This window comes from Plectropomus leopardus, chromosome 11, assembly GCF_026936395.1.
Source record: "Plectropomus leopardus strain MGB_pleo_1.0 chromosome 11, ASM2693639v1, whole genome shotgun sequence".
Taxonomy (NCBI): Eukaryota; Metazoa; Chordata; class Actinopteri; order Perciformes; family Serranidae; genus Plectropomus; species Plectropomus leopardus.
The window spans coordinates 31,724,804-31,751,823 of NC_142186.1; the positions used below are offsets into that span (position 1 = coordinate 31,724,804).

At 37.3% G+C, this 27,020-nt stretch overlaps 1 protein-coding gene and 1 long non-coding RNA gene across 2 annotated transcripts in view; one reads left to right on the plus strand and one right to left on the minus strand.

Moving 5' to 3' along the window:
• plcl2 (phospholipase C like 2) overlaps positions 1 to 27,020 on the plus strand; it is a 79,466-nt gene that overhangs the window by 28,930 nt on the left and 23,516 nt on the right. The window contains exons 4-6 of the mRNA XM_042489603.2: positions 1,045 to 1,248; positions 7,476 to 7,551; positions 15,417 to 15,526. Coding sequence (XP_042345537.1) covers positions 1,045 to 1,248; positions 7,476 to 7,551; positions 15,417 to 15,526 — 390 coding nt within the window. The remainder of the gene's footprint in view (positions 1 to 1,044; positions 1,249 to 7,475; positions 7,552 to 15,416; positions 15,527 to 27,020) is intronic.
• On the minus strand, positions 5,549 to 6,547 carry LOC148188312 (uncharacterized). Its single transcript, XR_015777984.1, has 2 exons — positions 6,298 to 6,547; positions 5,549 to 5,978 (listed from the first exon to the last, which is right to left on the minus strand). It is a non-coding gene; the product is annotated as an uncharacterized LOC148188312 (long non-coding RNA).

Below are 27,020 nucleotides of genomic sequence, written 5' to 3' on the forward strand. Positions count from 1 at the left end.
TTCATGTTCACATTTATGTCATATTTGTGGTCTTCAGTCCTCATTTGAAGCCTCATTATGTGAGAAATGCTGTACTGGAGTGTCACAACACTCTGTGGTTGGTCCCATGTTGTGTCCCTTCAGGCATTGTATTAGGATTTATTTTGGTAGCCCTGTTTATATTGCAGTCATTGTGTGATAACAAGCCACTGGCCTTGAGACTATAACACATCTTGGCCGTCCTGTCACAGTTTGTCCCTCCGGTTGTTTATGTAGGGGTTTAAATTTGGGCTTTCACAGGAAGGGTAGGATTTGTGAGTGTGTTTGTTCCACTTCCTTGTGATATGTCCAAAAGGTCAGTCCAAATGACGAGTGTTTATGAGTAGTTTACAAGTCCCAAAATGAAAATTCTGAGTGAGCTTCTACTTACTTCCTCTGATTACTCTTTGGGGTTGTGGTTATATATTTAATACTTTGAAACCTGGATCAACATCACTTTTCTTGTGCTGCCACATACCTTCAAAAGTATTTACACCTTTGAACCCTGGGCAAATTGATTTGGTTTCTTTTGAAAACATGTGAAAAAAGGGCAATAACCAACTTAACATAAGAAATGTTCCTCAAATTGCAAGAAATGAGTAGATTTTGAAATTATTTGAAAAAAAAAAAACAATTTCCAATTATCATAATCATATATTAAAATTATTTTACAGAATTATTATTATTTTTCTAAGCAATATCCTTTTTTATTTGTTTGTTTTTTATTGTAATTTTTTGTATGTTTTTTAACACACTCCTGCAGTAGATGTCTCATGGTAAACAGAGAGAGAACAATGTTACCCATTTTAGATTTAAAAAAAAAGTCTTGTTTACATGTGGGAGTTATGGCAGCAATTACTCTGTATGCTTAACAAATACTGATGTCCAAATCAAGCACTTGATTATTCATGCTCATCCCTCGTTATTTGATTAGATATACTGTATGTTTTTTTTTTCGTGTCATGCCAGTATAAACCAGTTTAACTGCATGCAAGCCCAGCTGTAATGTCTGTCCTCTCTCTGCAGAATGCCATTGTGTCCTTTAAAGAGCTTTGCGGCCTTTCAGCAGTGGCTAACCTGAAGCAGTGCATCTTGGCCCTTTCCCCTCGACTGAGTGGACCTGACAGCAGCCCGCTTGTGGTGTTCAACCTCACTGACCAGTACCCGAATTTGGAGCCCCAAGGGATGCTACCAGAGGTCCTCAAAAAAGTCGTCACAACCTATGATACGGTGAGTCTGAAAGAGTTTCAATTATGCACATTAATAACTCCTGGAAAAAAAAGTAAAACAATCAGATGGATCAGACAAATTTCCATAATTAAAAACATAAGAGGATGAAACAGAAATGATTGATCTGTGTGGGTAAAATATAAAAGAGGAATTTGACTTTCAGTTATATTGACCTCAAAGAATATAAAAGATACTAAGAAACAAATCAGTGGACATGATTTAATCTGCTGATGTTTGAGGTAAATGTACTTTTTCTTGATGTCCATCCTCATGGTTCTTGTGTGGGCAGCAGTGCACAGAAAAAAAACTTTATTTCTCAACATATGAACTGTAGTTTCAGAGGGTTGTTGGCAGTGGTCCTATCTTTTTATCTATCTGTCCATCCTTCCATCAAAGAGAGAAAGACCATTGACACCAATCAAATCAATACCTTGGCTTTACTGGACTTGATGGGGGCATACACAGAGGTTAGGTAACATTGCTGGAGCTCTGTTAAGTAATAAAATCAATGCTCACAAGTTATGCAACATGCCATGGAGGCTATTCCCAGATGACGCCATTACCCTGAACACATCCTGTTCTCTTACATTGATTTTCAGCCCTTTTTCGCCGCATTTCCACTGCGTGGTACAGCAGAGTTCTACTCAACTCAATCCTTTTTGGATTTTCATTAGCAAAAGTTGCGGGTAGTTCATGGTATTTATCTGGTACCACCTCGGTGACGTTCCAAGGGAGCTGAGCAGATACTAGAAGGTGGAGATAAAACACTGCAGAACACATGTTGGTTAGAGAGAATTATCACTAACATGACACAAGATGTTTTCCACAAATCTGCCATTTTTAAATAGCCAAACTACCATCAGTAGTGACCGCTATTTTTATATTCTCTCATCCTTAGGGTTGCAATGGTATGAGATTTCCCTGGCGCGATAACCGTCTAAAAAAATATCGTGGTATCACAGTATTACATAATAATAATAATCTTTATTTATATATCACTTTTCAAGCTGAAGCATCAAGTGCTTCCCAGATTAAAAAAGAATTACAGAATAAAAATAAAATATCAGAAATTTCATTAACAGTCTCCCTTTTAAAACTAAATAAATATTCAGCTGTTCCTCTGTTTAATTGCCAATGAAAGGATCCAGCAACTGTTGCATTGATAATAATACATTGGATTTATATAGTGCCTTTATTGAACTCAAGGCCGCTTGAGAAGATGATGTCATGGCAGTTTCACGTGGCATCGCTTGGTGATCTGCTGAGAATCTGCCCGCACTGAGGGGCATGTGCATTAGGAAATGAAAGAGAGAAATGCTCCTGGTACCAAAAGTGAGTTGAGTCGAGTTGCGCCTAACCATGTAGTGGAAATGAGGCAGACGAGCAGATCGACTTTTTATCATAATTTCAGACACGAGGCAAAAATCCGCTGCAAAAATCAAACGGCAGAAGAAGAGCAACAAGTTAACTACTTTGAATAATTTTGCATCTGGTAATTAGAGTATTTTTTATCAGATTTATCTCCATCCTCTTGGCTGCAGCGTTATGCTGCCAGAATATTTATTAAACTCTGTTAGATCAGCTTCAGTGTTTAGCATCAGTGTCTGAGCCCAGCTGGTTTTGGTGTTGCACATTTACTGTGTGCACAGACTGGGGACACACGGTAAGGTGATAACATATTGGCGATGGCACACATGGCGTTGATAGCATCATATTCAATATTTAGTTTGATACATACCTTATATACTCTGACAAATTGAAGGGCACTTCACATAAAGATGAGCGGCGTCAGACTCGTGCAGGGTCGGTAGAAATTTCACATGTAGTGTAATTTGTTGTAGACACAATACAAAGAGGCACAATTAAGTGTTAGCTGCACAAACAGTGTTTATTAATGGCACACCTTGTCTGTTGGGACTCAGAGATAAGAATCTGAAAAGGGGGATGATGCTGAAGATGAGACAGATTAAGGTGACCCCTATGTTGGATTCAGACACAGGAGTGGAGGGCTAGTTAATTGGGCCTGATGGAAGGAGCGTCAGGAAAATTGAGTTGAATGGAAGAAAGGAGCAAATGACGAGCGTTTGGGGACCAAAATCGAATAAATTAAGCGCAAGGGCTTAAGTTGTGTGAAGCCGCAGGCCTTGATCATCGTCAGCAGAGTGCCAGAGGAGCAAGAAGGTGCACAGTTGAAGAGGAGCTGACAAATACAGAGGCGTAAATGAAAGGAAGAGATTCAACTTTAAAGAGTTTTAAATAATGTATGGAACAGTACAATTAGAAATTCAGGCACTGTGTCAAAATCCACCACTGGGAGTAACCACGCTTTTGCTTCCTAATTGGCAAAAATAGAATCTGGGTCTCAACCCCTGCCCGTTTGTGTGCTGGGAAAAAGGTGTAGAGTCTCAGCGTGATACCAGCTTGTGGTCTTAGATAATATGCTCTGATTTCTGCTTTTGTTCACAACAGATGAACTCAGGGCACAGCCTGTAAATAGAGATGAGCTGGGAATGCTCAATCTCTAAAACACGTAACCAAGGGGAATACAAAGCCCATATGTTAGTCATTGATTTGTCTGACAGTCAGCCAATATTAATTTTTCTGTGGCACTTGAATTTATTAGAACTAAACATAAATATTAATTTTATGCATATCTCCAGTAGCTTTTTTTGTTCATATAAATAAATAAGGTTGATTTTGTTATGATTTCGGCTTGTCCATCCATCCGTTCCATTCACATGGATGCGATGTCTGAAAAATGCCTCAAGGGAGTTTCTTCAAATTTAGCAGAAACACCCACTTGGGCTCATCAATATTCTGATCAGATTTTGATGGTCATAGGTCAAAGGTCAAGATTACTGTGACCTTGTCAGTGCCATTCTTGTGAAAGCGATGTCTCAACAACACCTTGGGGGAATTTCTTAAAATTTGACACAATCGTTCGAATTGACTCAACAATAAACCGATATGTTTTTGGTGGTCAAAGGTCAAGGTCACTGTGACCTTGCATTTGTCTCATTCTTGTGAAGGTGATATCTTAAAGAGGGTTTTGAGGGAATTTCCTCAGATTTGGCACAAACGTCCACTTGGATTTAAAAATAAACTGATTAGAATCTGTCAAAAGTCTAAGGTCAAGGTCATGGTGACCTCACAAAGGCCTCATTTTGGCCTTAACTCAAGAACTGAGGCACTCAAATATCTAACAGGATATAATGATGATGCCTTGTTATTTTAAATTCAAGAGGTCAAAGGTTACTGTGACATCATAATGTCCTCCAAAAACACTTTCCGGGCCATTACGCAATGTCATAATCTCCCATTCTCAGGAACAGAATGGGAGACATTTGGGCAGATACCGAAGTGGTGACACTAATCTTGAAACTGTGCTGATTGTACAGATTTTCTGCGTGTGAGATCCATGTTTTCACAGACAGTGTAAACTGTAAGTGCAGCTTGAATGGTGCATGGCGGTATTTCTAGTTTAAAATGTATTCCCTTTAGTTTTAAAAATCACATACCTGCATAATGAACATTTGTGTCTTTGTTAAATGTGGGTGGTCATAATAATAGAATTAAACAGCACTTAGAAAAGGTCATCTTCTGTACCAAAGGGGCACAGTCCGCCCACTTACCTTGAAATGTATCTTTGAATACTTTGGAGATGCCGCCTTTGCCACCAAGATGGTAATTTCTTCTCCCATCAGGGAAGTAATCACAGCGTGTGCGACAGCTCTAAGTGCCGCAACTGCAGCTGCCGAGTGACACAAAACAGCCACAATCACTTAGTCATGACTGTTTGCAGCGTAACGTGGTGACTCACTTCATGGCTTTTTGAGACTGCGTCTGTGTCCCGTACAGCACACAACATCAGGGGATGGACGCTATGTAATCATGCTCATCAAAAAAAGGCTGCATGTTTATATTTGGTTTTGGAAAATCCCTCACTGTGTCATGCCCTCACTAATTTTCTCAAGAGTTCTAAATCTAAATATGATGTAATGGACAAGGTAGTCATATGAACATACTGTAAGAAAAAGTCATAACAAAAACAAATTGCATCAGATCTCATGACTATCCAGTGGCACTTGGTAGAATAAGAATAAATAAATAAATCTTCAGCATGAAGGAGTTTCTAATTAACTGTTATCCACAGTGCTCTTTAATGATGAGTCTGATGTTATTCTTTATCTTTTTTACTGTCAACAAATCAAATTAAGACATCAAAACTATCAATATGTAAGCCAGACTAGATACTCTCTGACTTCCTGACCCAGAGATATTCACTCTAATCATAAAAATATGTCACAATTATATCCATTTATTTAAATTTTCAAAACAGCTCAGTAATTCCTTAAAACATCTGCATACTGTACTTTTTCAAATAAGAATAACCAGTGCATGTGCAGCAGATAAACACACATTTGGTGCTTTTTGAGCATTTCCAGCAGCAGGATAGTGAATGTGGGATTGACTCATCATAAAGGTACACGGTAGATTTACTTGTCATTTTTCTTAAACGGTTTAAGAAGAAATGAATGTAAAATTGACCATAAATCCTGCTACATCTTTTTGGCATTGATGGAGGATTTTAGGAGTCTCACAGCCAGGGGAAAGAAGCTGGTCTGTATCCTGGTGGTTCGGCAGCGGATACTTCTGTATCTTTTCCCAGATGGCAGCAGGTGAACAGACTGTGGCCAGGGTGGCTGCTGTCTTTCAGTATCTTTTGGGCTCTGTGCAGACACGAGGTATCAAGATTTTTAAGTAGGTATCATATCAAATTTAGTTTTGTGGTATCGTCACAACAGTGCAGTACCCATGTTATACAATCATGAAGGACACATTACTCAGTGCAGTTCAGTGGCTCGATGAGGAATATGTTATTTTGTGCTTAAATTCAAAGGATATACTCTGTTTATTGTTGGTTTTGGTCTTTTTATTTCTGATTTGACAATAAGAGAAATACAGAATGTCATCAGACTTAACCTTTAATAAAACTAAATTGTCTATAGGAGTATTATGAAAGTGTTACTAATTCAAATGTTTGCTCACCTGTTTTATGAAAGAAGTTTCCATCTTTTACATTTTCCCCCCATGCTGTTCCTGACGCCTTCCTGTTTTCTCTCTCTTCTCGCTGGTCTGCCACAGAGCTGGCATGCTCAAGAGATCGATCTCAGGTTCATGATGTTGGTCACTGCTCTTTTTTTTTCAGTCTTTGTCACACAGAGCTCGATTAAAATGTTGTTTTCCTTTCCTTCCTTTCTGTCTTGGCAGCAGAGCAGGGCAGCTTGGCGCTGTGACATGACCTTGTGTTGCACTTAAGTCACTTAGGGAGTGTACAAGTAAATGTACAAGTCAATTACAGTAATCCTGCATACACAAAGGCCCCGTTGCCCAACAGACTCTAATTGAAATGAAAAGCTGAGGAACATTTGAGAACAATATAATCATCTCTGTCTGTGATAATTGTTTCATTTAGGATAATCAAAGAGAAAGATCCAGATGGTCTGTCAGGCACCTTGCTAACTCAGTGCTTATTTACCTCTATCTGTGGCAGGCTACTTATGCACCATTAACCTCATGAAACACCACTGGGCTGCTGTCCTTGTGTGAGGAAGCCAAAGGTTTTTTAGGGTTTTGAGAAGTGGTGCAGTGTTGGCATTTAATATGTAAATGGATTCCCAAAGTCTTTGAGTCTGCTTTAACAGCCACCATGAGACATTTTAACAGTCTGCAGGTCAGCAGAGTTTGTGCACTCAATTAAGGCTGAGCATAACACCACAGGAGCTAAACTTAGCATCCTTCACAGCTGCAATTTCACAGATAACACGGTAGAGTTCTGCTTCAAAATGACTCACATGTTAACGTTTTACTCTCGTCATCATCATACGACAGGAATATCTGCCTTTTCTGCTTTCAAAGAACAAATATCAAGATTGACGTTTTTATTTCCTGAAGACGAGACGCTGTTCCTATTTAAAGAAAAAAATGTAACTTTTAATAAGCACCCTAATTGCTTGTCTCTCCTTCCCTCTAATTTTGGCTTTCAAAAAAGCAATTCAGCGACCACGCCCACAGACGTGCCTGTAATAACAGCTTGTGTTTCTGAGTCCTCCCTGGATAGAAACACCCGGCCACCAGACGGAGACGGCTCCCTGCTTTATTGTGGGATGCCAGTTTTTCTCGTGAAAAAAGGCAACCAAGAAACAGTATGTTTTGTCTCGTTTCAGGTGATCCAGACCAGCAAGACTCTGCTCGAGAACTCTGAAGGGGTGTACGAGAGAATCCTACAGACCCAAAAAGCAGGTAAGAGACGGTCAGATGGCAAAATACAGTAACCATAAAAAGTTGTTTCCTGACACCATTAAACAGCTCCTGAATGCTTGCCCGATGGCCCCACTATCTCTCTGAAGCCACACAACACAGATCACTCAATATGAAATTCAATAGATGTTATTATTCTTTGCTTATTTGCATAAGTGGAATTACCATTTGAATCATGTTCAAGTATGTGATCCAGTCACCGCTTCCTCTTTGAAAAGCTGCGGATCAGACAGAGGTGTTTAATTCACGCCCGTTAACAGCCTCTGTGCTGTATTCTAATTGCAAGGTTTAGTTTAGGGTTCAGAGAGACGAGTGAACTGGACGACATCAAAGCCAACAGATGGCAGTCCATCTACAGTTCCCCTCCACCAGCCGCTCGATGCTAGTTTAATACTCTCATATGTGTGTTTAATGTGATTATTGAGTTCTGGCTTTGTAGCTTTTTGTAACAGAATGACTTGGGGTCAAGTAACTCCATTCATTTTCTCTGGGGAGCAAAGTTTAATCGGCAGCTCATCAGTGTAAGCTCTGCTTGATTTAAGAATATGGACACATGCAGTGAAAGGATGGACAGCTCTCTTCTGCTACGTTCACTGGTGGTTTTTGCACATTTGATGCTATAGCAGATGCCAGTGCCAATGTTTTGATATTGTTGTTGTTCTTCTTTTTTTCAGGGTAACAAAGAAATCTACACTGTAAAAAAAAAAACAGCTGTATTGAAGTTGTTTAGCCCTTTATTACATTCCCTTGGAATGACCACAAATTCAATAATAAACTTTTATGAATCATGAAAAACATCTTTGAGAAAATAAAGCCTTTGTACAATACATAATCCATGAGAATTTATTTTTTCTCTCTAATATTTATTTATTTTGCTGTGAAAACACATTTCTCCTTTAAACAGCTGTATGTATTTATTTATTTTTTATTGACTCACAAACGGAAAGACCAAAAAAAGTGAAAGACATAAGAACAAAATACACACAACTCTAGCATTCATTAATGTGTAAATGAGTCCTGCTACTTCTTACTCCCATCCAAACAAAAATTAAAATCACAATTGAAATCAACTCCTCACCAATGTGCTCCTCAAATAATATTAGTCCCAAACATAATTCATCTCAACAGCTGTATTCATTACAGATTACATTGAACAAATGATGAGAACATTATAATTTACCTTCATCTAATACTCATTTTTACTGAATAGAGCTTGAATGCATCGCTGTGTTTTTAATGTAACCTCCATGAGCTGTTATTTGCGTTAACAGGCTGCTGAGAGGTAATGTGAATTAGCTCCCCTCCTGGATATTTCAGCTCTTTTATTTTATTCTATTTTTCTTGGTTTTATTTTACTTTTTATTGTTATTATTTTTTAAAATTATTCTCCACATACACTACTCCTCTGATGTCCACTTGACATAACCTCACTTTAACTTTGACATTACCCATCAAATATGGTGTCTCATGTTGTTCTGACTGTGATGACTCACTTTAACTTTTTTCACCACGTAATTTTAGAAATTCATAGAAAGCGCCGCCACTGGCAGTATTTTATCTGTGCCATTGTTGTTGTCAGATGTCGGTCTTAACTCTGCAGCATTTCTTGTTTAACGTAACTCGTGTTGCGGTCCGTGCAGACGTATGGGTGAAACGTGTCAGTGAGAAGACACTAAATTTTGACATTAATGTGCTCTATAATGCAGCACTGTCTGGCAAAGAATTCCATCTAAGTAGCACAGAAGGTTAATTTATCACTGAGTAAGCCTGCTGGAAACGCTCAGTGAGAGTGGGGGGGGGGACCATCATTACCACGGCTCAGCTTTATTGGTTTCCAGATGGATGGAGTTATAAAATATTCAATTTCTATTGTCTTGGCACATCAGAGAGGATGAGGACTGTGTCTTTTAACCAACTCGATGATCAAAGGAGGCATGCTGTCTTTTCCTGGGTGTTTTCAGTTCGACCACCTTTCCAGACCTTAACAATTAACCAGCCAGTGGCTTTGGGAAAAACATGTTGTGATGTTGAGCTTATTGGTATCAGAAACATCCCCCGAAGCCTCTGCTCACATCTGTGCAGCTGGGAGCTTTATTTTCTGCTTGATTCAGATTCAGCTGTAGCATTTGGTATTTAAAATTGTTAATGTATGAAATGAGTGAGTTGGATCTGAGTTACAATTTACAGCTTTTGTCTGCATTTGTCTCACTGTATTTTGAAGAATACTGCTGTTTTGCCAGCAGTTACAGATCTACAGCATGATGTTTTTTTTGTTTGTTTGTTTTTTACGCACAATGTGCAAATGTGTTCTCTCAATACATTAATATTGGACAATGTTTGTTTTACAGAGCACATGTGCGAGCGTGAATTGCCTGCCTGTTGCTCAGCTTCCATGGGACTTATATAAGTCACTCTTTTGAAATATTTCAGACTATTTAAGGCTGAGGGAGAGATCTGCCAGACATTACTAAATCTTTCTCTCGCCGATGGTGTGCTGTCTGTCAGTGTCGGAGCACTGGTTAGCGTTTGTCGCCCCAGTTTCTGTGGTGTGTCCAGCACCATTGGCCCTTGTAGGCTTCTTTTCAACTAATTCTGCATGTTAAATTGGCATCAGAGAAGGTAGAGCCAGTCAGTGAATTAAATCCCTCTGATTGGTGGTACAGCATGAAAAAAGAAAATTAAGTGAGGAAAGTAAAGGAAGGGAGATCGAAACAACTTTGTTACGTAAGATACAACTTTTTTTTTTTTGCCATTGAGCTCTTTTGCATAAACTTGTAATGGTTGGTGTGTTTGTTTGTTTACCAAGATGCCCGTATGCTTCTGTGTTAAGCAGTAACTACTCTTTCCTGGGTCTCCATAATTTTCATTAACAATATTTCATTTACCAGGTTACATAAATGTACATCCATAACTTTCATACTCACACTTCAACTAAGGACAGTACAACACCAGTACTACACACAACAATTAACACAGACTCAAAGACTGTCTAATACATACAGTTCTACATAATGATTTATCTCTTCAATAGCTGAGAAAATCAATTACCTGGAAACCGATTAAATCACATATATAGTGTTCTACACTATTCCCTGAGTAAATAAGTACAGTGGTTTGTTACTGTTCAACAGAGCACGTTTAATATGCTTTGTTCTTTCAATATGAGGTTGTGTTGTTAATGTGCAAACTTGCTAACTTGAATCCGTACCGTCGTTCTTCACGGTTTCCCTTTTTAAATGACAAATACAGACTACTGCCACCTGCTGCTATTGAGAGTTAATTTTCTCTCATGCAGGCGCAGAACATACGTGTAAATTGGCTGCTGGCTGTAGTCTTTGTGATGTGCTCAAGTGCAACTTCACCTCTTTAATATCGGTTTGGTGTGTGTGGACCTTTAAACAGGAACACCACCTAAATTAAGGATTCCAATATGTAATTTCCATGGCTTTGAGAATTTCAATAAATAATTGTGAACGTGGGCAACTCTCTTTCAGAGCCAAAAACAGAGACACAGGCCTCAGACTTGTGACGTCATCAAGTATACAGTCTAGAGCTGCTCCGTGGAGCCTGATTTTGTGGATACTTTTTTTCTTTTTCATACTCATATGAGTTTTATTGTCTCGTGGTGTTCTTAGTGCTTAAACAGAAAATGTACCCATATTCTCAGAACATCCCCCGGCTGCTCTTACTGTCATCTATAACATCTTTACCAGTGCATTGTCTGTGAGGCAGTTCCAGACACAACACTCGATGTTGTCACAGATTGGAGATTTAGTGCTCTACTTTTTGGAGAAGTAGAGTTTTACACGTTTATTAAAATGTTTGGCCTGTCTTAGATCATAGGAATAGCTTATATATTTTGAAAATGTGCGTAGTTCACCTTCAACAAAGTGGCTTCATAGAGGACTCCATTTCACGATTTGTGCATTTTGAAACAACAGGATCTGTTGCAATTGTCCATTGTGTTGCACGGTGAATCCTGGCCCTGATTAATAAACACTTTGTCAGAGTGAATCATTAGTTTTTCTAAAACAATAGTCACATTAATAACACAGCAAGTAGACCAAACCTGTTTTCCAAAAGCTCCCGCAGAAGCTTTGTAGTGCTTTTGGTCCCAAAGCACCATTATATATGATTATCTAAAATCAGCTGGAGACAATTCAACAGCCAACAATTGCAAACTAGGACACAACAGATGGCAAACTGATGATCTTGAGCATTGATTTATTTTCCATCCTGAACTGACATAATATTTTCCCAGTGGTGTGTGTGTGTGTGTGCGCGTGCTCATGTACTTGTTTGTATTTCAACGTGTGCACGTGGCGTGGTTTCGTGTGTGGCTGTTGTGTAGAAACTGGGTCAGTGCAAACCCAATTCCCCCTTTACAGCAAGCGGAACGTTCCAGCAGCAACAGCTATTAGAGTTGTGAATAATCCATCACATCAGCTCAGACAGGGCCCACTTTCCCTTCAGAAAAAAATTTAAAAATGACCCACTCAGAGGCAGCGTCGGGGAACAGTCAGGTGTCAGCAGCTCAAACATAGATGTCACTTCCCTCACTTCCCTCACCCGACTCTCACTTAGGTTCCAATTAGCATTCAGGTCAGATGGATACCTGAACCTGCTGCACACTAACAAGATCAGTACAGGACATGTTCTTAAATGCCAAATGTAAATTTATAGTCTGGAGCTGCAGTGACATTTTGCAGAATACAAAGCAAAGGGCCAATGTTTGAATTAAATAAGTTAAAATACCTTTTAAGGAGGCTTCCTCATGATCAATTTATAGAAGTACATTACTATAATTTCTTTTGCATGTTTAGGGTTTTATTCTTGATATCAAAGATTGTACCCTTTTATTTTTTCCTTATCCCCCTTGAATTTTATTTGATAATCCTGTTTTGTTAAACAGTTTGCACTACATCTCCAGTGGGATGCTGCTTTGCATTATAGTAACAGTAATGCTGAAACAATTTTGTAAAAACAAAAAAATAGACTACAACAATTAATAGATGATCAAATTTGTTGACAAAAATGATAAAAATTCACTGATTCCATCTTCTCAAATGTGAGACTTTCCTGCTTCTTTTTGGGTGTTAGCTGGTTTCTTTTGCAGTGGGAATGAGGCTTTAGTGGCCAAAAGTGGAACTACAATGACTAGGGTTTGTCTCGTGATGCCATGGGGCCCAAAAAGTCTTTTTCATATGACATTGTGAAAGAGATGTCTGTAAATCATCGTATACATCGTTTGGAGCATTAAAACCCCTGCAGGACGACATTGAGATTAAATCATTTTATTACCATTTAAGTTAGCAGAGCGCTAAACATGACTCAGCCACTGTAAGTCTCTCGTATGCTTGCTCTATGGGCCTCATATTGCAGAAGACTCTGGTATTTAATATCACGGAAATCAAGCTTTTTTGGCTTTATATACCACTGAGCAACTTTCATAGAACTGAACGGGGCCACGCCTCGAATGCTGTATCCAGGTATCTTCACATTTCCAAGAAATGAAGAGACGCTGGAATAACAATGACCAAATCAAAATAAATTGGGCAGAAAACAAGTAATCTCAAGATGTCATCTTGGGCTCTGTGATGTGTTCTTTTTTCCACATTTCATAGACTAAATTACTGAGTTAATAACCAGCAGTTTAATTGTTAAAAGAAACAGTTATCATGCTTGCTGTAATTTTTTTTTCATTGATCAGGATGTACAGGGTTTCGACACTATTCAGTGTCTGATGCAGTTGCAGTCTGTAGCATGATTAGATACGATCATCTCCTGTTGAAAGAATTATAAATCTGATGAATAATTTAGGTCATGCTCCTCTGATCTGCGATTCCATACTGTAGTTGTTTCACGCCGGAGGCGCGTGAGCATCAGCCTTTATTTTACAGTTGCCGTCTTGCAGCATTACCTCACAGATCTCACTCTGAAATGCCTCGCTGCGAATGAGCTTCCCCCTTTTTTTGCCTGCCAGACTCCATAAAATGTTGCTAGGCAACCTGCAGTGTGAGTTAACCCTGTGTGTGCATTTGTGTGTGTGTGTGTGTGTGTGTATGAGATAGAGGAAGCTGTTCACCCTTCAGCACAGTCATGGTCCACGTGCACACCAGCAGCAGCAGCTCGGTGGTTACAGAATAGCGACCTGAAATTGAAGAGAGAAATAATTGTACATGTTAGTTATAACACAGGAAATGGAAAAAAAAAAAGTGTCTGTATGATTGATGAGCAGCGGTGTGATGTCACGAACAGAGATGATAAACTGTCAGTACGTTCTGTCAGTTGTCAGAGGTTATATTCACGCCTGAGCTCTGGTGGCAGACCCAGCTGAGAGGCTCTAAAAAAGCCCACACCTATTATGGTGATTACACAGGAAAGGGGGTCTCTCTCATGTGCAGGCCATGTTTCCATGGCAACAGCACCAACAGGGGCCAGGACTGGTTCTGGCTGATATCAGCGCTTCGAATGGAAACGTGTGCATTCTCGCGAGGAATTTCCAGTGCAGGAGTGTGTTACGCAGCTACAGGCTTTAGTGCGTAGTAGGATCTCTGCTCCATCTCCCTTTGGTTTATTTACCTCACAGACTGCGGTCGCCTGTTGCTGCCGTGTCAGACCTGCACTGTAAAACCAATTCAACATTAAACATGTCCTTACTCAGACTCAGTCATGCAAAGGGGGAAAAAAGAAAGGGAGAGGGAGAGAGGAGGTGGGAAAGCTCCTCAGGAGACAAATCCCTCCTCTGTTCGATGCCTTGATGCTAATCCACAGTGAAAGAACGTCATGTCTGTCTGCCTACGCTGCATCTCTCCTCTGCTTTTCTCTCTGTTTCCGGGGCTCTTTTCTTTTCCCTCTCATCCTGCCTCGCTGCTTCCTTCAACTCTGCTTTTTGTTTTCTTCAAAGCCTCTGAGTTATCTCACCTTTTTGTTTCCTTTCTCTCTCCTTTTTATGACCAATTCAGGGTGGAAATCTCTAGGCACCTCACAATTTGATTTGACTACGATTTGATGATAAAACAAATTACTGTTGCTTTATGATACAAGGGCAATGGCAGCATGGGTGGTGGACAATATGAAAGTCTGTGACCCATCCCTAGATTCAGATGTTTTTGCGGGTTAATTGATAAATTGATGTGGTCAAAGCTGATCACATCAATGGATGAAAGGAGAAGCAGAAGGGGGAATGCAAACTTTCAAACACTGTGCAATAAATGATTAAATTTTTACTGTCACTGCACCCGGTGTTCTGCTGCTCCATCAGTAAAAACAGTACGCCTTGTGCTTGAAAAGTGCGGTGCAATGAATAACCCCAGTAGCACTAGAAAATAAGTGCTGGACTGCCACAAATAAATGAATATGTGGGGAAGCCTTTAAGCCAGTAGAAAATCGTCGAATTATCCCTTTAACATCTTGATGGCAGGAGCTTAAACAGTTTCACTTCTTCATGTCTGAAATCCACTGGCTGTCTCATTAATCTGTTCAGAAATTTGCACCTTCTTTTCTCAGTCCTGAAGTGCAGTTAGACCTGCCACTGCAGCGACTGCGATCCATTATCACACTGCAGACGTACAGTAATGAGAGAGGAATCCTCCTCCACAGCCAGAGAATCTCTCGACTTTCACACACTGAACCCTTCTGCTGCAGCAGTGGACTGTGAAATGTTGACAGTACATGACAGTGTCTTTGCTGTAATGTGTTTCCTCACAGTGACAACAGGCCTAGCACCCAGTCATATCTCCCAGACTTCAGTCACCTCACAGCTGCTCTTCTGTTTCACAAACCAGCATGAATTCCAACTGTAAAAAGTGAATCGACACTCATTCTCATCTGTCTTTGTCTCGCAGCGATGGAGTTTCACGAGAACCTGCATGACTTGGCTGTGAAGGAGGGCCTGAAGGGCAGGAAGCTGCACAAGGCCGTGGAGAGCTTCACCTGGAACATCACCATACTGAAGGTGAGGTTTTTAATTCACAGCAACCAGGACACTAGTGAGTAATAGTGGTGGAATGTAACTTATATAAATAAAACTGAAATTGAAATTGAATTGAAGCTACTGTCTACTTCTATTCTACTACATTTCATTTCAATATTGTACCTTTTACCTTTGTACAATTATTTTGCAGCTTTAGTTACTTTTCAAATTAGATTTTGTATTAATTACTAACCAACAGTATATAAATGTAATATTATTAATTGAGAAATTAAAGAAATTGCTTTTTCTTTAAAGAAGATATATATGTATATATATCCATCACATCCCTGTTTAAAGCTTAAGTATTATTTGACGTCAAAACAAATTGGCTGAAACCAACATATTGCAGCTTGTCGGAATGCTTAGTATAAAATATGAATTGAAAAGGCCAAAAAGTACTTAATTTAGCATGTTGGAAAAATTGCCGAAAACGCCATAGTATAGTATGTCGAAAAATGTCAAATTTGGACATATCATGAAAATGGCTGAAAATGAAACATTATAGCTTGTAGAGACGCGTCATAGTATACGAAGTGGAGATGAAAGCCAAAGAAGGCCAAGAACTTCATAATTCAGCATGTTGAAAAAATGCCAAAACGCCATAGTTTACCATGTAGAAAAATGGCTGAAAACTACATATTGTAGCTTGTACAGACCTGTCATAGTATACAAAGTGGAAATAAAGGCCAAACATGCCAAAAACTTCATAATTTAGCATGTTAAAAAAAATGGCCAATAACGTCATAGTATAGTATGTCGAAAAATGTCAAATTTTGAGACATCTTTACAATGGCTGGAAACAACATATTATATCCTGTAGAGGCGCCTCACTGTATACAAAGTGGAAATAAGAACCAAAACAGGCCAAAAACTTCAGAATTTAGCATCTTAAAAATTGCCAAAAACGCCATAATGTTGCATGTTGAAAAAATTACCAAAAAAGGCAAAAATGTCAAAAAATGACATATCATAAAAACAGCTGAAAACACCTCAAAACAGCATTATATAGCGTGCTGAGAAACGCCATAGCAATAAAACTTGCAAAAATGGCCAAAAACTCCATAATATAGCATGTTAAAAAAATGACCAAAAAAGCAAGGCTATAGTAAGGCAAAATGTCAAAAAATGACATGACATGTCATAAAAACAGCTGAAAACAGCATAAAATAGCGTGCTGAGAAACGCCATAGCAAAAAAACTTGCAAAAATGGTCAAAAACACCACAAATTAGCATGTCGAAAAAATGACCAAAAAAGCAAGGCTATAGTAAGGCAAAATGTCAAAAAATGACATGTCCCAAAAACATCTGAAAACACCTCAAAACAGCATAAAATAGCGTGCTGAGAAACACCATAGCATTAAAACTTGCAAAAATGGTCAAAAACACCACAAATTAGCATGTCGAAAAAATGACCAAAAAAGCAAGGCTATAGTAAGGCAAAATGTCAAAAAATGACATGTCATGAAAACAGATTTAAACACCTCAAAACAGCATAAAATAGCGTGCTGAGAAACGCCATAGCAATAAAACTTGCAAAAATGGCCAAAAACACCATAATATTGCATGTCGAAAAAATGACCAAAAAAGCAAGGCTATAGTAAGGCAAAATGTCAAAAAATGACATGTCCCAAAAACAGCTGAAAACACCGCAAAATAGCATAAAATTGCGTGCTGAGGAATGCCATAGCAATAAAACATGCAAAAATGGTTAAAAACAACATAATATTGCATGTCGAAAAAATGACCAAAAAAGCAAGGCTATAGTAAGGCAAAATGTCCAAAAATGACATGTCATAAAAACAGCTGAAAACACCTCAAAACAGCATGAAATAGCATGCTGAGACACGCCATAGCATTAAAACTTGCAAAAATTGCCAAAAACACCACATATTAGCATGTTGAAAAAATGACCAAAAAAGCAAGGCTATAGTAAGGCAAAATGTCAAAAAATGACATGTCATAAAAAAGCTGAAAACACCTCAAAACAGCATGAAATAGCGTGCTGAGAAACGCCAGAACAATAAAACTTGCAAAAATTGCCAAAAACACCACAAATTAGCATGTCGAAAAAATGACCAAAAAAGCAAGGCTATAGTAAGGCAAAATGTCAAAAAATGACATGTCCCAAAAACAGCTGAAAACACCTGAAAAAAGCATAAAATAGCGTGCTGAGAAACGCCATAGCATTAAAACTTGCAAAAATAGCCAAAAACACCACAAATTAGCATGTCGAAAAAATGACCAAAAAAGCAAGGCTATAGTAAGGCAAAATGTCAAAAAATGACATGTCATAAAAACAGCTGAAAACACCTTAAAACAGCACAAAATAGCGTGCTGAGAAACGTCATAGCAATAAAACTTGCAAAAATTGCCAAAAACACCACAAATTAGCATGTCGAAAAAATTGCCAAAAAAGCAAGGCTATAGTAAGGCAAAATGTCAAAAAATGACATGTCCCAAAAACAGCTGAAAACACCTGAAAACAGCATAAAATAGCGTGCTGAGAAACGCCATAGCAATAAAACATGCAAAAATGGTTAAAAACACCACAAATTAGCATGTCGAAAAAATGACCAAAAAAGCAAGGCTATAGTAAGGCAAAATGTCAAAAAATGACATGTCCCAAAAACAGCTGAAAACACCTGAAAACAGCATAAAATAGCGTGCTGAGAAACGCCATAGCAATAAAACTTGCAAAAATAGCCAAAAACACCACAAATTAGCATGTCGAAAAAATGGCCAAAAAAGCAAGGCTATAGTAAGGCAAAATGTCAAAAAATGACATGTCATAAAAACAGCTGAAAACACCTCAAAACAGCATGAAATAGCGTGCTGAGAAACGCCAGAACAATAAAACTTGCAAAAATTGCCAAAAACACCACAAATTAGCATGTCGAAAAAATTGCCAAAAAAGCAAGGCTATAGTAAGGCAAAATGTCAAAAAATGACATGTCCCAAAAACATCTGAAAACACCTCAAAACAGCATAAAATAGCATGCTGAGAAACGCCATAGCAATAAAACTTGCAAAAATAGCCAAAAACACCACAAATTAGCATGTCGAAAAAATGGCCAAAAAAGCAAGGCTATAGTAAGGCAAAATGTCAAAAAATGACATGTCCCAAAAACATCTGAAAACACCTGAAAACAGCATAAAATAGCGTGCTGAGAAACGCCATAGCATTAAAACTTGCAAAAATAGCCAAAAACACCACAAATTAGCATGTCGAAAAAATGGCCAAAAAAGCAAGGCTATAGTAAGGCAAAATGTCAAAAAATGACATGTCATAAAAAAGCTGAAAACACCTCAAAACAGCATGAAATAGCGTGCTGAGAAACGCCAGAACAATAAAACTTGCAAAAATTGCCAAAAACACCACAAATTAGCATGTCGAAAAAATTGCCAAAAAAGCAAGGCTATAGTAAGGCAAAATGTCAAAAAATGACATGTCCCAAAAACAGCTTTAAACACCTGAAAACAGCATAAAATAGCGTGCTGAGACATGCCATAGCATTAAAACTTGCAAAAATAGCCAAAAACACCACAAATTAGCATGTCGAAAAAATGGCCAAAAAAGCAAGGCTATAGTAAGGCAAAATGTCAAAAAATGACATGTCCCAAAAACATCTGAAAACACCTGAAAACAGCATAAAATAGCGTGCTGAGAAACACCATAGCATTAAAACTTGCAAAAATGGTCAAAAACACCACAAATTAGCATGTCGAAAAAATGACCAAAAAAGCAAGGCTATAGTAAGGCAAAATGTCCAAAAATGACATGTCATAAAAACAGCATTAAACACCTCAAAACAGCATGAAATAGCGTGCTGAGAAACGCCATGGCATTAAAACTTGCAAAAATGGTCAAAAACACCACAAATTAGCATGTCGAAAAAATGATCAAAAAAGCAAGGCTATAGTAAGGCAAAATGTCAAAAAATGACAAATCATAAAAACAGATTTAAACACCTCAAAACAGCATAAAATAGCGTGCTGAGACATGCCATAGCAATAAAACTTGCAAAAATGGACAAAAACACCATAATATTGAATGTCGAAAAAATGACCAAAAAAGCAAGGCTATAGTAAGGCAAAATGTCAAAAAATGACATGTCCCAAAAACAGCTGAAAACACCTCAAAACAGCATAAAATAGCGTGCTGAGAAACGCCATAGCAATAAAACATGCAAAAATGGTTAAAAACAACATAATATTGCATGTCGAAAAAATGACCAAAAAAGCAAGGCTATAGTAAGGCAAAATGTCAAAAAATGACATGTCATAAAAACAGCTGAAAACACCTCAAAATAGCACAAAATTGCGTGCTGAGAAACGCCATAGCAATAAAACATGCAAAAATGGACAAAAACACCACAAATTAGCATGTCGAAAAAATGACCAAAAAAGCAAGGCTATAGTAAGGCAAAATGTCAAAAAATGACATGTCCCAAAAACAGCATTAAACACCTCAAAACAGCATAAAATAGCGTGCTGAGACATGCCATAGCAATAAAACTTGTAAACATGGACAAAAACACCACAAATTAGCATGTCGAAAAAATGGCCAAAAAAGCAAGGCTATAGTAAGGCAAAATGTCAAAAAATGACATGTCACAAAAACATCTGAAAACACCTCAAAACAGCATAAAATTGCGTGCTGAGAAACGCATATAGCAATAAAACATGCAAAAATGGTTAAAAACAACATAATATTGCATGTCGAAAAAATGACCAAAAAAGCAAGGCTATAGTAAGGCAAAATGTCAAAAAATGACATGTCCCAAAAACAGCTGAAAACACCTGAAAACAGCATAAAATAGCGTGCTGAGAAACGCCATAGCAATAAAACTTGCAAAAATGGTCAAAAACACCACAAATTAGCATGTCGAAAAAATGACCAAAAAAGCAAGGCTATAGTAAGGCAAAATGTCAAAAAATGACATGTCATGAAAACAGATTTAAACACCTCAAAACAGCATAAAATAGCGTGCTGAGAAGCATATAGCAATAAAACTTGCAAACATAGCCAAAAACACCACAAATTAGCATGTCGAAAAATGGCCAAAAAGCAAGGCTATAGTAAGGCAAAATGTCAAAAAATGACATGTCATAAAAACAGCATTAAACACCTCAAAACAGCATAAAATAGCGTGCTGAGACATGCCATAGCAATAAAACTTGTAAACATGGACAAAAACACCACAAATTAGCATGTCGAAAAAATGACCAAAAAAGCAAGGCTATAGTAAGGCAAAATGTCAAAAAATGACATGTCATAAAAACAGCATTAAACACCTCAAAACAGCATTAAACACCTCAAAACAGCATAAAATAGCGTGCTGAGACATGCCATAGCAATAAAACTTGTAAACATGGACAAAAACACCACAAATTAGCATGTCGAAAAAATGGCCAAAAAAGCAAGGCTATAGTAAGGCAAAATGTCAAAAAATGACATGTCCCAAAAACAGCCGAAAACACCTCAAAACAGCATAAAATAGCGTGCTGAGACACGCCATAGCATTAAAACTTGCAGAAATGGTTAAAAACAACATAATATTGCATGTCGAAAAAATGACCAAAAAAGCAAGGCTATAGTAAGGCAAAATGTCAAAAAATGACATGTCATAAAAACAGCATTAAACACCTCAAAACAGCATAAAATAGCGTGCTGAGACATGCCATAGCAATAAAACTTGTAAACATGGACAAAAACACCACAAATTAGCATGTCGAAAAAATGACCAAAAAAGCAAGGCTATAGTAAGGCAAAATGTCAAAAAATGACATGTCATAAAAACAGCATTAAACACCTCAAAACAGCATAAAATAGCGTGCTGAGACATGCCATAGCAATAAAACTTGTAAACATGGACAAAAACACCACAAATTAGCATGTCGAAAAAATGGCCAAAAAAGCAAGGCTATAGTAAGGCAAAATGTCAAAAAATGACATGTCCCAAAAACAGCTTTAAACACCTCAAAACAGCATAAAATAGCGTGCTGAGAAACGCCATAGCATTAAAACTTGCAAAAATGGTCAAAAACACCACAAATTAGCATGTCGAAAAAATGACCAAAAAAGCAAGGCTATAGTAAGGCAAAATGTCAAAAAATGACATGTCATAAAAACAGCATTAAACACCTCAAAACAGCATAAAATAGCGTGCTGAGAAACGCCATAGCAATAAAACTTGCAAAAATAGCCAAAAACACCACAAATTAGCATGTCGAAAAAATGGCCAAAAAAGCAAGGCTATAGTAAGGCAAAATGTCAAAAAATGACATGTCCCAAAAACATCTGAAAACACCTCAAAACAGCATAAAATAGCGTGCTGAGAAACGCCATAGCATTAAAACTTGCAAAAATGGTCAAAAACAACACAAATTAGCATGTCGAAAAAATGACCAAAAAAGCAAGGCTATAGTAAGGCAAAATGTCAAAAAATGACAAATCATAAAAAAAGCTGAAAACACCTCAAAACAGCATGAAATAGCATGCTGAGACACGCCATAGCATTAAAACTTGCAGAAATGGTTAAAAACACCACAAATTAGCATGTCGAAAAAAATGATCAAAAAAGCAAGGCTATAGTAAGGCAAAATGTCAAAAAATGACATGTCATAAAAACAGCTTTAAACACCTCAAAACAGCATAAAATAGCGTGCTGAGAAACGCCATAGCAATAAAACTTGCAAACATGGCCAAAAACACCACAAATTAGCATGTCGAAAAAATGACCAAAAAAGCAAGGCTATAGTAAGGCAAAATGTCAAAAAATGACATGTCATAAAAACAGCATTAAACACCTGAAAACAGCATAAAATTGCGTGCTGAGAAACGCCATAGCAATAAAACTTGCAAAAATGGTCAAAAACACCACAAATTAGCATGTCGAAAAAATGACCAAAAAAGCAAGGCTATAGTATGGCAAATTGTCAAAAAATGACATGTCCCAAAAACAGCTGAAAACACCTCAAAACAGCATAAAATAGCGTGCTGAGAAACGCCATAGCAATAAAACTTGCAAACATGGTCGAAAACACCACATATTAGCATGTCGAAAAAATGACCAAAAAAGCAAGGCTATAGTATGGCAAAATGTCAAAAAATGACATGTCCCAAAAACATCTGAAAACACCTGAAAACAGCATAAAATAGCGTGCTGAGAAACGCCATAGCATTAAAACTTGCAAACATGGACAAAAACACCACAAATTAGCATGTCGAAAAAATGGCCAAAAAAGCAAGGCTATAGTAAGGCAAAATGTCAAAAAATGACATGTCATAAAAAAAGCCGAAAACACCTCAAAACAGCATGAAATAGCGTGCTGAGAAACGCCATAGCAATAAAACTTGCAAAAATAGCCAAAAACACCACAAATTAGCATGTCGAAAAAATGGCCAAAAAAGCAAGGCTATAGTAAGGCAAAATGTCAAAAAATGACAAGTCCCAAAAACATCTGAAAACACCTCAAAACAGCACAAAATTGCGTGCTGAGAAACGCCATAGCAATAAAACATGCAAAAATGGTTAAAAACACCACATATTAGCATGTCGAAAAAATGACCAAAAAAGCAAGGCTATAGTAAGGCAAAATGTCAAAAAATGACATGTCATGAAAACAGATATAAACACCTCAAAACAGCATAAAATAGCGTGCTGAGACATGCCATAGCATTAAAACTTGCAAACATGGACAAAAACACCACAAATTAGCATGTCGAAAAAATGGCCAAAAAAGCAAGGCCATAGTAAGGCAAAATGTCAAAAAATGACATGTCATAAAAAAAGCTGAAAACACCTCAAAACAGCATGAAATAGCGTGCTGAGAAACGCCATAGCAATAAAACTTGCAAAAATAGCCAAAAACACCACAAATTAGCATGTCGAAAAAATGGCCAAAAAAGCAAGGCTATAGTAAGGCAAAATGTCAAAAAATGACATATCATAAAAACAGCTTTAAACACCTCAAAACAGCATAAAATAGCGTGCTGAGAAACGCCATAGCAATAAAACATGCAAAAATGGTTAAAAACAACATAATATTGCATGTCGAAAAAATGACCAAAAAAGCAAGGCTATAGTAAGGCAAAATGTCAAAAAATGACATGTCATAAAAACAGCATTAAACACCTCAAAACAGCATAAAATAGCGTGCTGAGACATGCCATAGCAATAAAACTTGTAAACATGGACAAAAACACCACAAATTAGCATGTCGAAAAAATGACCAAAAAAGCAAGGCTATAGTAAGGCAAAATGTCAAAAAATGACAAGTCCCAAAAACATCTGAAAACAGCTGAAAACAGCATATAATAGCGTGCTGAGAAACGCCATAGCAATAAAACTTGCAAAAATAGCCAAAAACACCACAAATTAGCATGTCGAAAAAATGGCCAAAAAAGCAAGGCTATAGTAAGGCAAAATGTCAAAAAATGACATGTCCCAAAAACAGCTTTAAACACCTCAAAACAGCATAAAATAGCGTGCTGAGAAACGCCATAGCAATAAAACATGCAAAAATGGTTAAAAACAACATAATATTGCATGTCGAAAAAATGACCAAAAAAGCAAGGCTATAGTAAGGCAAAATGTCAAAAAATGACATGTCCCAAAAACAGCTGAAAACAGCTGAAAACAGCATAAAATAGCGTGCTGAGAAACGCCATAGCAAAAAAACTTGCAAAAATGGTCAAAAACACCACAAATTAGCATGTCGAAAAAATGGCCAAAAAAGCAAGGCTATAGTAAGGCAAAATGTCAAAAAATGACATGTCATAAAAAAAGCCGAAAACACCTCAAAACAGCATGAAATAGCGTGCTGAGAAACGCCATAGCAATAAAACTTACAAAAAAAGCCAAAAACACCACAAATTAGCATGTCGAAAAAATGGCCAAAAAAGCAAGGCTATAGTAAGGCAAAATGTCAAAAAATGACAAGTCCCAAAAACATCTGAAAACACCTCAAAATAGCACAAAATTGCGTGCTGAGAAACGCCATAGCAATAAAACATGCAAAAATGGTTAAAAACACCACATATTAGCATGTCGAAAAAATGACCAAAAAAGCAAGGCTATAGTAAGGCAAAATGTCAAAAAATGACATGTCATGAAAACAGATATAAACACCTCAAAACAGCATAAAATAGCGTGCTGAGAAACGCCATAGCAATAAAACTTGCAAAAATTGCCAAAAACACCACAAATTAGCATGTCGAAAAAATGACCAAAAAAGCAAGGCTATAGTAAGGCAAAATGTCAAAAAATGACATATCATAAAAACAGCTTTAAACACCTCAAAACAGCATAAAATAGCGTGCTGAGAAACGCCATAGCAATAAAACATGCAAAAATGGTTAAAAACAACATAATATTGCATGTCGAAAAAATGACCAAAAAAGCAAGGCTATAGTAAGGCAAAATGTCAAAAAATGACATGTCATAAAAACAGCTGAAAACACCTGAAAACAGCATAAAATAGCGTGCTGAAACGCCATAGCAAAAAAACTTGCAAAATGGTCAAAAACACCACAAATTAGCATGTCGAAAAAATGGCCAAAAAAGCAAGGCTATAGTAAGGCAAAATGTCAAAAAATGACATGTCATAAAAACAGCATTAAACACCTCAAAACAGCATAAAATAGCGTGCTGAGACATGCCATAGCATTAAAACTTGTAAACATGGCCAAAAACACCACAAATTAGCATGTCGAAAAAATGACCAAAAAAGCAAGGCTATAGTAAGGCAAAATGTCAAAAAATGACATGTCATGAAAACAGATTTAAACACCTCAAAACAGCATAAAATAGCGTGCTGAGAAACGCCATAGCAATAAAACTTGCAAAAATGGCCAAAAACACCATAATATTGCATGTCGAAAAAATGACCAAAAAAGCAAGGCTATAGTAAGGCAAAATGTCAAAAAATGACAAGTCCCAAAAACAGCTGAAAACACCTCAAAATAGCACAAAATTGCGTGCTGAGAAACGCCATATCAATAAAACATGCAAAAATGGTTAAAAACACCACATATTAGCATGTTGAAAAAATGACCAAAAAAGCAAGGCTATAGTAAGGCAAAATGTCAAAAAATGACATGTCCCAAAAACAGCTGAAAACAGCTGAAAACAGCATATAATAGCGTGCTGAGAAGCCATAGCAATAAAACTTGCAAAAATAGCTAAAAACACCACAAATTAGCATGTCGAAAAAATGGCCAAAAAAGCAAGGCTATAGTAAGGCAAAATGTCAAAAAATGACATGTCCCAAAAACAGCTTTAAACACCTCAAAACAGCATAAAATAGCGTGCTGAGAAACGCCATAGCAATAAAACATGCAAAAATGGTTAAAAACAACATAATATTGCATGTCGAAAAAATGACCAGAAAAGCAAGGCTATAGTAAGGCAAAATGTCAAAAAATGACATGTCCCAAAAACAGCTGAAAACAGCTGAAAACAGCATAAAATAGCGTGCTGAGAAACGCCATAGCAAAAAAACTTGCAAAAATAGCCAAAAACACCACAAATTAGCATGTCGAAAAAATGGCCAAAAAAGCAAGGCTATAGTAAGGCAAAATGTCAAAAAATGACATGTCATAAAAACAGCATTAAACACCTCAAAACAGCATAAAATAGCGTGCTGAGACATGCCATAGCATTAAAACTTGTAAACATGGCCAAAAACACCACAAATTAGCATGTCGAAAAAATGACCAAAAAAGCAAGGCTATAGTAAGGCAAAATGTCAAAAAATGACATATCATAAAAACAGCTTTAAACACCTCAAAACAGCATAAAATAGCGTGCTGAGAAACGCCATAGCAATAAAACATGCAAAAATGGTTAAAAACAACATAATATTGCATGTCGAAAAAATGACCAAAAAAGCAAGGCTATAGTAAGGCAAAATGTCAAAAAATGACATGTCCCAAAAACAGCTGAAAACAGCTGAAAACAGCATAAAATAGCGTGCTGAGAAACGCCATAGCAAAAAAACTTGCAAAAATGGTCAAAAACACCACAAATTAGCATGTCGAAAAAATGGCCAAAAAAGCAAGGCTATAGTAAGGCAAAATGTCAAAAAATGACATGTCATAAAAACAGCATTAAACACCTCAAAACAGCATGAAATAGCGTGCTGAGAAACGCCATAGCAATAAAACATGCAAAAATGGTTAAAAACAACATAATATTGCATGTCGAAAAAATGACCAAAAAAGCAAGGCTATAGTAAGGCAAAATGTCAAAAAATGACATGTCCCAAAAACAGCTGAAAACAGCTGAAAACAGCATAAAATAGCGTGCTGAGAAACGCCATAGCAATAAAACTTGCAAAAATAGCCAAAAACACCACAAATTAGCATGTCGAAAAAATGACCAAAAAAGCAAGGCTATAGTAAGGCAAAATGTCAAAAAATGACATGTCCCAAAAACAGCTTTAAACACCTCAAAACAGCATAAAATAGCG